We start from the raw sequence: 15850 nt of genomic DNA, 5'->3' as shown, positions 1-15850 counted from the left end.
ATGAGGACCTTCCTGGAACTTGCCCAGTGAGACAATAAAAGCTCATTGGAGCAAGGGCTGAGGCTTTTGCTCCCCTTGAGAGAAAAGCCATGCTGTCCCTTTTCCTCCACCTGACTGGGTAATCCGTGTGAATGTCTCATTTCATCCATAATGACGCGGAAACTGGCCGGTGTCTGCATCATGTAACTATTTATTTTGTTTCATTCTTTAAATGTTTTCATTATCATTTATTCTATTATAGTTCTCCTACTTTTAACCCCTTTGCCCTCCTCCACCCAGCCACCCCCCACTCCCGCAGTCCATCCCCACACCATTGTCCATGTCCTTGGGTCATTCATACACATTCTTTGACTAGTCCCTCCCCCTGCTGTCCACCATACCTCTCTCCCCCTCCCCTCTGGCATCATATTCTTTAAATTTTAGAACATAGTATCAAAATCATCTCACATGTACTCACTATTAAATTACAGTTTTTAAAAGGACTTGTGGGCTCCACCTCGTCACCTGTACAACCAGAGCAAACTAGTCTTCAGTTCACTCAACAATCTTATTCTCACCAATGTCACCAAATAACTTCTTTTTTCTAAAGTCAGTCATTTTGTCTGTTTCTTATTTAAGTTTCTTATCATGGAGATAAAGAAAAGCTATACATAAAGAAGCTTCAACATCAAGGACATCGTCACTTTCTCTGCAGTACTGAAATATATGTCTTGGGCACGAGTCTAAGAGTCTCTTTAGTTCTTCGTCTGTGTAGAACGGACTGGCCTGGATGTGATGCCGGGCCTTTTACCTGGGCCCTCTTCCTGCCACCTGGCTTCCCCAGGGAGCCTCTCAGCAGCTGTTTTGTTTTGTTTTGTCAGTTCAAGTTGTAGGCCATTGAAGCTGCACTTGAACTAGCAGTGAGCTTCTTCCAAGTTCGCCGTTCTCATTCCGCATGGCCTCTGTCAATCTTTGTATCTCTTCAGGTATCTGACCGTTTCTTCCAGTTCCCAGCACTGAATTGTCTACCTTCTCCAAATTTGAACTTGCATGCGCACACTATTAGACTCTGGAGAAGAAGATCAGTATACTCGAACACAGAAGTCTGCTGTGGGTTAGAATTCTATTACTTGATTGGATAAATTCAGCAAGTAGTTGGCCATCTGATGAAATAATATATAATGCATCTATTCAGATTCTGGTGATAGTTACTTTTCTTCCTAACCTTATGCTTTTTAAATTAAGTTTTATTCTGAATTGTAAAAGAAAGAAAAATCAGTATCTAGTAAAGATAACTTAGGAATTATAGGGAGGAAAAATGCCAATAATTCCATCACCTGCTTTTAATGTTTGATAACATTTTATTGTACTCTTTTCTGGGTTTTTCTATGTGTCTTTAGGTATATATTTCTTTTTTTTAATATTTATTTTTAGAGAGGAAAGGGAGGGAGAAAGAGAGAGAGAGAGAAACATCAATGTGCGGTGGCTGGGGGCCGTGGCCTACAACCCAGGCATGTGCCCTGGCTGGGAATCGAACCTGTGATGCTTTGGTTCACAGCCTGCACTCAATCCACTGAGCTACACCAGCCAGGGTAGGTATATATTTCTTAATGTTGGTTTTTATTATTTATGTTTATTTCAAAAACACTTTCGTGTTTTATACATTTGGTGTTGTTTCATACTCGTTTCTAATATATGGTTTTAAATTCATTTTTAATTTAAATGTACTATCATTGTATGTGCTTTTTGTTATTATAAATGTTTGCTATTACAAATGTTTGTGATTTACCATTCTGAATTTTCTGTCACAAATGGGGCAAGATTACACCACCAAATGTCAAGCCAGTTATTCCCACTGTGTTTCCCTCCTCCCCTCTCTCACTTTGACCTGATGCCTTTTCTCTACTTTACACACCGAGGAGCAAACCGTGATCCACAGAGCCCTGAATACGTTTCCAGGCTGCCGTCCCTCCCACCTGTGACAGTATAAGGTTGAGCCCAGAGGGGAGGACGGCGAGGCAGAGGGGCAACTCACATGCAAGGGAGAGACAAGGGACATGAGGGAACTCTAACTTTTAAAACATTTAGAAAATTTTCAAACTTTAAAAATTAAAAAAAATGAAGTATAGTTGGTATACAGTCTAATATTGGTTATATTAGTTTTGGGTGTATGATAGAGTGATTTGACATCTCTCTGCTTTACGATGTGGTCGCCCCGCTTATTCTGCCCATCACCTGCTTCTGTGCAAACCCATCACTTTATTAGTGTTTATTTTATTTTTTTTTACAGTTTCTCCTTTTTTAAGATTTTATTTATTTATTTTTAGAGAGGGAAGGGAGGGAGAAAGAGAGAGAGAGAAACATCAATGTGCGGTTGCTGGGGGTCATGGCCTGCAACCCAGACATGTGCCCTGACTAAGAATCGAACCTGCGATGCTTTGGTTCTCAGCCCGCACTCAATCCACTGAGCTACGCCAGCCAGGGAAGATAAGTCTTAAATACATTCTATGTGCAGGTATTCTAGCTAATTGTAGTCAAGAGATAACCTGTATGTCACATTAATGTTGAAGGCTAATTATGTTATTATTGTTACTATTAGGGTTTATGTATGTGTTTAAAAAGAATTCACCTAGAGATAAAAGTCTCTTCTCATTCATTTACTACAGAAATGTGTATTCTTCTTTTTCTTATTTTTTTTCAGATTCTTTAAATCTTTCAACCACAGCTGGCATTCAGTATTATTTTATATTATGTTTAGGTGTATGGCACAGTGGCTAGACATGTATATAATTTACGAGGTGACCCCCCATAAGTCTAGTATCCACCTGGCAGTATATGTGGTTACTACAATACTGTTGGCTATGTTCCGTATGCTGTCCTTTACATCCCCATGACTGCTGTGTAACTACCAATGTGCACGTCTTCACCCTTTTCACCCCGTCTCCCAACCCTCCTCGCATCTGGCAGCCTCTCTATCTGTCAGTATGTTTGTTTTGTTTGTTCTTTAGATTCCACACCTAAGGGGAACCCTATGGTATTTGTCCTTCTCTGACTGACTTATTTCACTCAGCATAATACCCTCTGGGTCCCTCCATGCATCACCAATGGTCAGATTTCATTCTTTACGGTCGAATAACATTCCGTTGTATATGTGTGCCTCATCTTTATCCAACTGTCTAGTCTAGTGATAGGGAGCAAGCTTTGGACTAGACAGACAAGGTTCCTGCTCTCATGGAATGTACATCACAGGAGATGTATGATGGTGTGATCAGAAATGGTGACATTTCATGGACTTTGGCAAATCGTGAGGAAGGAATAATAGCAAAAATTCTGGGAACAGAATCAGGACTTAAAAAGATCTCAAAAAGATAGCTATCCAACTTGAACGAGGTCAGGGTTAAGTGTTGACTCTGCATTTCAATGGCAGTAACCACAGAGCAGGGGCTGTGACTCAGGCATAGCTCATGTGAGGAGACACGAGCGTTAGCCTGATGGAAAGTCACATGGGCAGTTTGAAACATCTGCCGCGTCTCCCCGACCCCACCCGTAACTGAGATACGTAATGTGAAGGTGAATGTTTCCACGGTTGTAGTCTTGAGCGTCCCAAGCTCAAAGAACTGAAAAAAAGCTGTTTATACTCATGGTTATATATTTTTAATAGTAAAAGGATAGGAATTAATATCTATAGAGGAAAGAGGACATACAGTGGAGTCCAGGAGAAAGCAGGAGCAAGCTTTCCGCTGTTCCCTCCCAGCGCAGCCGCAGGGTGACGCTTAGTTCCCCCAGCAACACGTGATGAAGTGGTGCCACCAGGGAGGCTTCCCCGAGCCTTGACGTCCAGGGTTGTCATGGGAGGTCAGTCACAGAGGCACAGAGTGCCCGCGTGACTGACCTTAGTTACTCTGTCTCTAGCCTCCCCAGAGGTCAAGCTGATACTGCATGGCCCAACACCCCAGCTAAATAAAAACACGTTTCTCAAGCCGGCTACTCCACAGGCTTACAGCTTGTGTCCCAGGTACCCCCAGGGCCAGTCCTTTTTCTTTTAGGAGTGCTCAGGGTTTGAACACTCCAAGCCTGGCAATCAACCCTTTATTACATGTTTAGTTCAGTAACATGAAATATCAAGGAACCAGGGCCATCTTTCCAGCCCATCACCCTTAGCATTTCTGCAGTGTGTCCACTCATGGTTGTAAGTGGCTAAAGCAATTTCAAGCATCATGTGGAGACACAATAGCTATAACTTCTGGGGAAGATAGTGTCTCCTTTTATTTAAAAAACAAAAACAAAAAACTCCAACTGTTCCTGAAGACCCAGGGAAAACTCTTTGGCCTTCATTGACCAGGACTGAGTGATAGGCCCATTTCTGAGCCATCAGTGACTAGAATTGCTCGAGTTGGCTGGGGCTAACCATGCCCCACCCCACGGGCTGAGGGAAGTATCATCTTTGCAGGTGGCATCGAAGGGTAAATCCCTGAACACAGTTAAGGCTCTTCCAGTTATTTAAGGAGGAGCAGTCACTGGGGTCCGAGAATATTTGTCGCAATCAATCCCTGCCCTCCCAAGGAGTCAACATGGAATTGATGAAAAGCTATGATGTTGTGGAAAATCCACCCACACTCAGGGAGATAACGAAGCACAAACTTTATTACCTGGGGGGGGGTTCAGGGGTTAATTCCAAATCCTGAGCCCAAAAAGGCTGGGTTAGGAGTCCTTTTTATATACCAGTTACACAGGCAGAAAGGGAGGGGGAACCAGCTGCTGAAAGCAAGCATTCAGAAGCAGGGGGAAGGTTAGTGACCTTGAGATAATGTTACTTAGCAACTTCTGCTAGCCGGCTCCTTACCTAAAAATAACTTTTACTCAGCTTTTGTCCCAACAAAACTTGCAAGTGTTACAGAGAGCACTTTCTTTTCCTGCCACAAGTATAATTAAACACTACTTTACACACTACTTCATATATATTCCTAAGGTAACACCTACTATGTCGTTTCCAATTATTTCTTCATGAACTTGTCTCAGCAGTTTGAGCTCATCAAGGATAGGGATAAGTCACACTCATTTATTTCTTTGCCTGACATTGAACATACAGTAACATTCCATAGATCTTCAATGAGAACATAAATGAATGTAGTAGTACAAGAAATAAATAGTGACATTCTGGCAGCTGGTGAATTCTTCATAATTCACTTAATAACAACAGTTTAAGATAGGAGCCAAATGTTGAATCCACATTGATACAAATTAAACTTTACATCCTCTTCCAACAGTGGATATTTTGAAAATGAAATTGCTATATCACGGGAACTAACTGGTTTCCAGTGGTGATAATGTACCTCCTCCTGTTCCTTATAAAAATATTAACAAAGACATACATAATGCTTAAAGTGCCTCTTATTCGATTTTTATTTTATAGGGACCCTTTAAGAGATCAGGACAGATAATAATCACTTCCATAGTACAGATAAAGTGAGGCTGGGAGCACTTCAGGAACTTCATCCAAGTCACATAACTGATTAGAGCGGTGGCTCTGGAAACATAACCAACCTGACTCCAGAGCTCCTGCTCCGAACCACGTACCTCACAGTATCCATCTCCTTCCCCGAGCCAGCAGGGCACACTTCCTGAAATCTTGCAAGGCTCATCTCTGCTCTTCATAGAGAAGTATTTAGAGAATCTTTCAAAGATTCCCTCCACTTAACCGTCAGATCAGCTCACACTGTTATTCCGTACGGCGTACGGCATCACTCAGCACTCAAAGCACCGGTTTCCGGCAGCCAGACGTGCTTATCGCTGTGTTCCCAGACCTGTTCATACCGGTTTTCTTCACTGTTGTAGGTAGTTAACCTAACTAAAATTGCTCAAAGTGATAAAGGATGAGTATGAAAAGAGAGAAGAAAATTAAGCTTTAAAGCCACAGAAACTAAGCTTTAAAAAAATTAAACGAGACTGGTAAGTGTGAGTTGCCCCCAGACAGTACTGTTCATTTAGATGCAGCCGAGAGAGTAGCTGAACCTGGGGGAAGGAGGAGAAGGAAGCATAAGGGACAAGACAGAGTGTATATTCAAGTTGCTTTGTAAATGCATGTTCTAGCTCCACGTTAAATAAAGCAAAAATTGAAATCACAGATGATATACTATGGATGTGGTCCATACAAAAATAAATTAAAAACACCTATAAATTCATGTACAGAGGAGAGCTTGGCACTATGTCAAAAAAACTGGCACAAGTTTCTATAGTTTTTATTTATGATTTAAGATAATTTTCAGTTATTTTGTAACATCTTTAAAACAAACAGCCATGACTAATTCCAATAACTGGGGGTAAAGCTACTTCTATTTCAGAGATGTTTGCATTTCAGTTCTAAAGGCATTTGCATGCTGATCGGAATTTCCAGAGACAGAAAAGCAAGGAACTTCTCACAGAATTTCAATCCTAGGGAAAAGCAGTGAGAACATTTCAGGATTTGGAGTTTTGTGTCACACTGAAGCACTTGAAGAGAAGTGGTCATCCCTTACAGGCGGCCAGCGCTGGCTGATGGGGTCGCAGGAAATTCCTGTTTTCTTACGCAGAGTTGTGATCAGCACAGTGGGTCCTGGCACCCAGAGATTCGGAGTAGGGTTTTTTCCCCGTGTTTTTCTTCTGGATTAAATCTTTTTAACAGAAAATAACGCCGTCCAGTAAGGTATCAAAATGCCAATTATTAAAATATACACAAATATAATATTCCTAAATAGATACACTTTCAAGAATTACTGCACAGGTATTGATCAACCGTTGCTCACTGATTAGTAGAAATTAACTCACGTTGAAATAAATAATAATGGACTTTAACAGCAAAATTTAGACAAAATTCTTTCGTTATTTCCTTGGGGAATCCAAGTATATCTCTCTTTTCATATATCCTATCATTTAAACAAATTATGCATCAATTGGTAGAGCTATGTGAAATTATTTTCCCCCAAATTTGCAGTGGTCATGCGCGATGCCTGTATCACTTACAAAACAAGTGTATATCATCAAAATTCACACTGAAACAGTACTTTTCTTCCTTTCTTTCTTTCAGATTTTATTTCTAGAGACAGGGTAAAGGAAAGAGGCAAGGGAGAGAAACCCGAAGTATGGTTGCCTCTTGCGCGCTCCCTACCAGGGACCTGGCTCGCAACCCAGGAATGCGCCCGGACTGGGAATCAAACCGGGGACCCTTGGGTTCGGAGGACAGTGCTCAATCCACTGAGCCACACCAGCCGGGGTTGGGACAGTACTTTCAACCCCGAGAACTAAAACGGAAAAGAAATGACGTGCCTCACACAAGAAGTCATACACCAATGAAACCAGGAAAGTTAGCCAAGCGCTAAAAGTTTCTGCGCGAATGTTCCCAAATGACGTCTGGCGAGAAGCCAGCAGGTGCTTGTTTTAAAAGTTTCACTCCCACCAGCCAACCCGCGGAAAACTGACTGGCGCTGAACTTCAGACTCTCAGCTCCAGGCTCCGCCCCAAAAGCCACTAAGTTGAGGAAGCGATTTGATTGGCTAGCACAGGGATGACGCAGACTTCCCAAGCCCACTGAGAGCCGGCCTTCCGAAGGTTGGCTGCCATCCGCTTTCCGATTGGTCTTTCAGGCCGGCCAGCCGGAAGAATCCAGGAAACCGACCTCCGGCCCGGGACCGCGGGCCAAGATGGCGGCGTCCAGGTGGTGGCGGCGCCTGGTGCTCCGAGGTCCGGGACGGTCACTGCACGGCGCATCCGCGACCCCTGTCGGGGCTCCAGATGTCAGCGGTGCAGACGTCGCGGCGGCCCCTGTCGCGCGCTACCCGCCGATCGTGGCCTCCCTGACTGCCAAAAGCAAGGCGGCCCGACAGCGGCGAGTGGAGCGGTGGCAGGCGAATGTGCACGCGGCCCAGACCGCGGACGAGAAGATACGAATCCTCACCAAGATGCAGTTCATGAAGTACGTGGTTTACCCGCAGACCTTCGCGCTGAACGCCGACCGCTGGTACCAGGGCTTCACCAAGACCGTGTACCTGTCGGGCCTGCCGCCGCCGCCCGCCCCGCCCGCGCCGGTCCCGGACCTGGCGACCCTGCGCGCCGCCGCGTGCGACTGCCTCCTGCAGGAGCACTTCTACCTGCGGCGCAAGGGGCCCGCGCCCCTCTACCGGGAGCGGGAGGCCCTCGCCTCGCCCTTCCTGGACCAGCTGGTGACCACCCTCGTGGGCCTGCTCAGCGCGCACAACCCGGTCCTGGCTGACGCCGCCCTCGGTGAGCTCCCGGCTTGCCGCGCGGGGCGGGCACGCGTGGGTGGCAGGGACCCCCTGCATCTCTGGTGTGCCCCCGCTTCATTTCGTTGTCAGTTTTTCCCTTAGTGCTGGGACTTCTCGCAGGGAGTGCGGAGACTGGGTCCTGCCACCTAACTGTCCAGCCCTAGGCTAGGAGCTTCGGGTCTGCAGGACTCCAGCCCTCGGTGCTGGTGCTGGTCCCGCAGAACGGGGAGCAGTGTTGGTTCAGACGTGGGTCTCCTAGAGAGAGGGAGGGACCTGGGCTGCCTTTTGGCTCTTCCACCAAGATTCACGTGGCCATATGTCAATGTATAAACTTTTAGATTAATCTTTTTCACTTTCAAGATGAGAATTACAGGAAGAGTACTTTGAGTTGTGAACATTAAAGGCTTCATTAATTAAAACACCTTAACGCTTATTGAGTGCCTACTATGTGCTTGGCCCTGTTCTAAATTTTATATGTGCCAACTAATTAATCCTCACAAAAACTTTATAGTAGGCAGCATTGTTTTGCGAAAGAAAAACAAAACAAAATTTGAGGCCCAGAAATATAAGATGTACTTACTCAGAAGAGCCTATAGCTAGTGGATTCTGCTGTCAGGATTCCAGCCCAGCCATTCAGGGTTACCAGTAAACAGCAAAGTCTGTTCAGTGCAGACATGAAGAATAACTGACGGACAGACAGCTTTAAAAATCAGTGCTTCTGACCTGTTCACCAGTTTATGTCTTCCACCCAGGAGCCACGTGAGTGTCCCTTGAACGTTGTTATCGCGGGAGATGTGTGCTCCTCTGAGTCTCGGGGTGTGCTCGTACTTCCCTCTGGTTGGAAAGCAGTCTTAAGGGAAGCATCTTGGGCTTTGACCTCTGGTTGATGGCCTAGGAAAATTGACCTTCTCAAGACTCAGTTTCCTCTTCTGTAAAATGGGGGCAATGACCACCGTACATGCCTTTCACAGTTACCGTGAAGATTTAGTCATTCATAGGGCAGTTCTGACTCCTACTGAACTTCTTATCTCTGGTGTGTGATATTCCTGGTGTAGCTGAGGAAAGGCTTTGGTTACAGTGTTTAGTGCAGTGGTGACACAAGTGGACCGTAAATATTTAAGTCATGATCACGTAAGTTAAATCGTCACATAACCCACACTATCTTACATCGGAGAGTACTTTTGACATAGTTTTAATTAGCACAATCATTTTGAGTTCTGTATAGCTGAGTTTAGTGTTCTAATAACGGAATTAGTCTAAGTGATAACATTTTGAATGTCTTTTGATAGATTGTAAACGTCCAGTTCACTTCTACTGGTGGCGTGGTGAAGAAATTATCCGTCATGGTCATCGGAAAGGTCGCACTGATGCCTTGAGATACCAAATAAACGATACCCCTAACAACCAGATTCGAATGTCCAGACAGCTCCCAGAGGTAAGGGTTTATTGCGTGCGTGCCTCTGGCTGTCTGCTGGGGAAGTGTCGTGAGCAGGCTAGGTAAAGGACTGGGCAAAATAAAAATTTTTGAATGGAGTCCTTGCCTTTCGAGTTTCATTCAAGTACATCTGGTCTGAAATTCTTCTTTAGCTTTTTAACCTGCATGGTATAAGAGTTCCCCAAAGGTCAAATAATCATTTTAAGTGAGGTTAAGGCATCAGTTTTCAGGAACATACAAATTTTTTGTTAATATTTTTTGTTAATATTAAAAATAGAAAGGGCTGATAATAGTTTATCATTGTATTGTAATTTATAGTACCTACACCACCTAATCATAAATTAAGGCATTTATTAGACATATAGGCTGGTTCTTTTACAGTTCCTTTGGCGAAAACAAGTATATTTTAGGGTAGTCTGTGTGTCCATGTCAGGCTGGCTCATTTTTTTTCTGTAAAAATTTAGATAGCAGGTGTCTTAGGCTTTGGGGGCTGTAACTCAGTTGCAATTACTCATCTCAGTTCTTACAGCCAGGCACCATATGTAAATGAATGTGCATGGTTGTGTTCTGATAAAACTTTATTTGTGAGAACTGGGTGCTGGCTGGATTGCGCCCATCGTTACATGGTAGTGTTATCATTTTACAAAGACATCTCAATTTAAGATTTTTAAATCTATTAAGAATGTGAGTAAAATAATATACTGGCATTGTTGTTAATTCACTTACTCCTTTTTCTTTAAGTTTGTGCCGCTGGATTATTCTGTACCTATAGAAATCCCTGTTATGAATTGTAAGCCAGACAAACTCCCATTGTTCAAACGACAATATGAAAATACCATATTTATTGGTAAGTTTCTCTGTATTGTGCCATACATGTGTCTCAGGTGCCTTGTGCACATTTGCATAATTAGTTCCTTGTGACCAAAGGTTTACATAGCGCATGAGCAATATGTAAGTCATAGTCTGAGATAGTGGCGATGTGCCTGAAAATTGGAAAGAGAATATTCTTTCAGCTTACCATTTAAAATTTTGGTTCTACTTGGTTCTACTGAATTAGCAGTATTTACCTTTAAAAAATAGTTATACTTGTTAAACTTTGTTGATATTACTATGTAGGAAAAGTACAATAATTTGTGGTTTGTGAAAAAGCACAGAACTGGACTTGAGACGCAGTGATTGGCTTTTTTTAGGAAAGTCTCCGGTTTGTTGTGCATGGTGTGGTGGCCTCAGGAGTGTGAACTTAGCAAGGCCTGGCGTCCACCCTCACGCAGCGTGTTCTGTTGCTGGTTTTCCGTCCCCTGTCAATTCCTGCTGACCCGTGGGATACCCGTGGGACACTCGTGGGAGCCCACAGGAGTCCTCCAGGCCTGTTCCGACGGCCCCTTGTCAGTCACCGCGGCCTTGGAGAGGGAATTATGGGGGGCTTTTGACTTGGCCAGTAAAGTCAAGCATGTCAGCATTTTATTAAACATCGGCCCTTATCTTCTGTACTCGGAAGTGTCGTACGGCCCTGGTCCGTGGCCGGGCTGGGTGGGCACCGTCCTGCAAACGGAAAAGGCTGTGAGCGCGGCCCCGCTCAGAGCACGGGCCTGGGCCGCAGGTGCCGTCCCTGGGCAGAGCGCGCACGAAAGGCGGCCGGTCAGTGTTTCCTTTCCTCTTGCTCTCCCTGCCTTCCCTTCTCTCTGAAAATCAGTAGACATGTCCTTGGGTGAGGATAAAAAAAAAAAACAAAGAAATAAATATAGCAGAAAAATCTGTTAATTTTTTTTAATTGGGAAGAAGTTGTATAATTATTAAAATACTAAAGTAAGTTTTTAAAGTCATGAAATGTTTGTATCCTTTGGAGAATATGACAAGGGGAATAACCAAGCTCCTTATGACGACTGATGGGTTTGAAAAAACTGAAATAACAAGGGATTTTAAGTCTATTTTACATACACTCTTTTTCACTTACCCTGTGTCACAGTGAACGGCAAGATGACAGCTCACATTGTGCTTCCATGTGAAATGTAACTTTATTCTAATCAGGACAGTCAATGAGTACAGTAGCCTTCCCGTGGGTGTACTGTGACAGCTGATGCCCCAATGCACAGAGGAGAGAGGTGGACCTGGAATGGGTGCGGAGGACAGGTGCCCCAGGTGACCCACGTGTCGTTTCAGATGAACTGTCTTTGCTCTGCTCTTCAGGGTCGAAGACGGCAGACCCGTACTGTTACGGTCACACACAGTTCCACCTGCTGCCCGACAAGCTGAAGCGGGAGAGGCTCCTGAAGCAGAACTGTGCTGATCAGATCGAAGCGGTGTTTCGCGCTAACGCCATCGCAAGCCTTTTTGCATGGACCGGGGCCCAGGCTGTGTATCAAGGTAAAGCTGTGGTGTTGTTATTCTTGGAAGACAGCAGACATTTGAAAAATTTGATACCATTTTTTTGGTTAAAATGTGGATTGGATCTTAATGTTTTGAAAAGTTGCATCACGGCCCTGGCTGGGGTAGCTCAGTGGATTGAGCGTGGGGTGTGACCCAGGCATCGCAGGTTCAATTCCCAGTCAGGGCACATGCCTGGGTTGCAGGCCTTGGCCCCCAGCAACTGCACATTGATGTTTCTCTCTCTCTCTCCCCGCCCCACCTCTAAAAATAAATAAATAAAATCTTAAAAAAAAAAAAAGAAAACTTGCATTACCACAAAATATGGTCATTTTAAAATCCACAAATAAGTATTTTACATTGGCAGTTGGCAAGCAGCACTTAGGTGGTCATTTGACCTTTTACATTGACCACTTCTGTGGGAATGCACTTTTTTCTGATGGTGTTCTCAAGCATGTCAAAGACTATAGCCAACTAGATCAGCTCTGTAGACGATAGCAGCTTTCTGAAGCTGGAAAAGGAAATGCTTTGGTGGGTTAAATGGTAGATTAAATCACAGCTCTTCATAATTTCCTTGACGGCCATTCCTAGGGTGTGGGTTAGGAGATTATTTATTCATTCAGCAAACACTGGGTGCTTGTTAGGTACCAAGCGCTGTTGGCCTTGGAGATGAAGTGCTGAGTAAGATAAGCAGATCTCACTCTTCTGGAGCTTACAGTCTAGCGAGAAGAGGCGGGGATAAGAAGCAGGTCATGTTAATAGGTAGTAGTGATAACCGTGGAGAAGATTACTACAAAAGGGGTGGAACGGTTTATGGGATACAGGTGGAGACGAGATGGGGGGCAGAATCTACGTGAACATAGCGCAGAAGAGGTCTCTGGAAAAGTGACACTTCAGCGGACTCCTGCCTGGTGATAGGCTGCCGCCTCAGCGTGACCCTGGGGAAGACCCTCCAGAAACAAGGAATGGCCACTCAGCCGCTGAGGCCACAATGGACTTGCGGTCTTGAAGGACCAGGAGGGCTAATGAAGGAAGGGAGGAGGCCAGAGGCTGTGTCTCAGGGCTTTGAGAGCCCATTGGGGGGCGGTTGGGTTTTGTTACAAAACCTGAAGTGATACAGTATGTCACTAGTTTGATCCCATATACGTACCCAGGAGGAATTTTAATGCAAAATCTAATTTTAGATTTACTTATTGCCAAGCTCACTTCTTTCCTTTATAGGTATGCTTTAACCTTATACTCAGAGTTGGTGACTTACATTCTATAATAGGAATAAGGGAGAAATCTTTTTTGAAGATCTTAAATGACACTGTGTTCGTGAAAGATAGAGTACTCTTTGCAGTGTTCCATAATATTCCGTGTTTTAAGAATATGATCTACTGCTGCATTAAGGCTGATATAAAATAAGTGTGGGGAAATAAAGTGACTGCCTCGCCTCGGTGGGAGGGTTTCAAGTTCAAGAGCAAAGCCAGTCAGCCTGGCCGGGAGCCGCTGGAAAACCTGAGTGGTCGAGGGAAGGCAACCTGAAACCTTATCACGTAAGACTCGCTAAGTGAAATGACAGCAGCTCATAAAACCCATTTTGAAGTATCGGCTGACACCAAATGCAGGGGAGTCTGCCTGGTGCCGCTTGCTGCTGTCACGCGAAGTGAGTTCAGGGTGCAAGCTGTTGACGGCAGACATTACTGAAAAGACGTATCGTGAGCTGGGCATGCTGGAGGGGAGGGAGGAAGTTTGATGCAGAAATGGAGTGCAGGGTTAGAATGGATAGGGGAAACTTTGTGATCTTTAGGCAGTTGGTAGGTAGAATATCTAGGTGTTCGCAGTACTCACCCCCCTCTAATGTGTGCGTTTTGTTTCGGTAAAATGTAGTCCAGCATAAATTCCAGCGTCACTTTCCTCTGTAGGATTCTGGAGCGAAGCGGATGTCACCCGACCTTTTGTGTCTCAGGGCGTGATCACAGATGGGAAGTACTTTTCCTTCTTCTGCTACCAGCTAAACACCCTGGCGCTGACCGCGCAAGCTGACCGAGATAACACCCGTAAAAATATATGTTGGGGGACACAAAGCACGCCTCTCTACGAAGCCATCGAAGGCGATGACGTGAAAGGTTTTAACGATGACGTGCTGCTCCAGGTGGTTCGCCTTCTCCTGAACAGGCCCACAGAGGGCGGGTCGCCACTGTTGGGACAGTAAGAAGAAGCCTTTGACTCGGGCCTCCGGGAACGCTGACCTCGTACTGGAGCACAATAAAAATACATCTTATGCTAACCTGTGATTAGACCTTTCATTCAGAATGTATGCTGACAAACTTAATTTCAGTTCTAGTGCGTTGATTTTAAAGCAGTTTTATTTGTGTGTGATGAGCTGATGAGAGTGATTGAGGCTTTGCTCAGTACCTGGTATTGCAAGTGATTTTACAGGTGACTTGAAGGTACTAATTCAAATGGCGTATGACTATATACATGTTGTGTTAATGTTTTTCCTTTTAAAAATGTCTTTGTTAACCTGACAATAGAATTTTCAGAGTCCTATTTAAACTCCTTAAAAAATAAACAGTATTTTGCAGACATAGGAAACTCAGTCCCAGAGGAATTGTGACTTTCTAAAATTAACAGATGATTAGTTAATAGTGTAACTGATGAATCATACACAAGTTAGGTCCTTAGCACTTAGAAGCAATGTTAACATGCTTCAGGTGGTATTATTTGCTCTCTTCCAAGGATTAGGGAGCTGGGTTTGCTATCTTTCCAAATCGGTTGTTAGTTGGTAAAGTCATTCATCTTGCTGAGAATTAAGATTAATTCAAAACATTTTTAGTGAGCCAAAAGAATTACCTTTGTATAACCATGTACTTCTTATTTTATACAACGCAGATGTTGTAAACATTTAAAATAAGCCGTTACTCACGGTAGTCATATGACAAATAATGACTTTTTCCTTCCCTCCGTTTCTTACTCCTTCCTGCGCTGTCTTTCAAGACAGAGAGCACAGTTATATTGACAGATGCCTCAGCCAGAAGCCAGGGGACGACTGGTCACAAATGGCAGCTAAACTGAAGGAACAGCACTTGGAAGTCCTGACTTTGCAAGGTGCCGTGTTCCATCTTTGTCCCGCTGCTTCCTACCCAGGGCGCCCTGTGCTAGTCACTTCATTCTGTTACTGAAGCTGTTTCCGGAGTACGGGCACTGTTCTCTGGTTCTGGTTCTGGGCTCCAGCCTCTGCATTCCATTTGTCCTCGATAGAAGACTGGCGTCCGGAGCGCCCCCTACCAGGGTCCAAGTGAAAAGTATCTCCCAGTTTCGGCTTTCACTTGACTTCCTGAACTTGGTGTAATTGGAGTTACCATTCTTTTCTTTTTTTTTTTTAAGATTTTAATGTTTTATTTTTAGAGACGGAAGGGAGGGTGAGAGAGAGAAACATCAATGTGCGGTTGCTGGGGGCCATGGCCTGCAACCCAGGCATGTACCCTGGCTGGGAATCAAACCTGTGACACTTTGGTTCACAGCCCGCGCTCAATCCACTGAGCTACGCCAGCCAGGGGAGTTACCATTCTTGATTTTGGTTTTCATATAACAAAATAATCTCATACAGTTGCAAGGATTAAATGAGTTAGTACATGTGAAAGTGCTTTTAAAATGCTATGTAATTAAAATATTTACAATTCAGTTCAAAAGCCATTGCTATCCCTGAGGTGATTATATTTAACTCATCAAGTAAAGATGGGAATCTAAAGTGGACCATAAAGAAAATGAAAATATTTCTAAGATGTCTCCCCACAAGGGTCCAGAGCAGTTTATCCGTGCATTGTTC

At 44.2% G+C, this 15850-nt stretch overlaps 1 protein-coding gene across 1 annotated transcript; it reads left to right on the top strand.

The window, feature by feature from the left end:
- Window positions 1–7655: 7655 nt before the first annotated feature.
- On the top strand, window positions 7656–14963 carry MRPS30 (mitochondrial ribosomal protein S30). The gene is made up of 5 exons (XM_028528885.2): window positions 7656–8235; window positions 9527–9672; window positions 10414–10519; window positions 11860–12036; window positions 13944–14963. Exons 1-5 carry the CDS (start codon window positions 7656–7658, stop codon window positions 14231–14233), a joined length of 1299 nt encoding a protein of 432 aa, XP_028384686.2. The 3' UTR covers window positions 14234–14963.
- Window positions 14964–15850: the final 887 nt, after the last annotated feature.

Source organism: Phyllostomus discolor, chromosome 3 (assembly GCF_004126475.2).
Source record: "Phyllostomus discolor isolate MPI-MPIP mPhyDis1 chromosome 3, mPhyDis1.pri.v3, whole genome shotgun sequence".
Classification (NCBI taxonomy): Eukaryota; Metazoa; Chordata; class Mammalia; order Chiroptera; family Phyllostomidae; genus Phyllostomus; species Phyllostomus discolor.
This window is presented reverse-complemented; position numbering and strand designations above follow the sequence as displayed.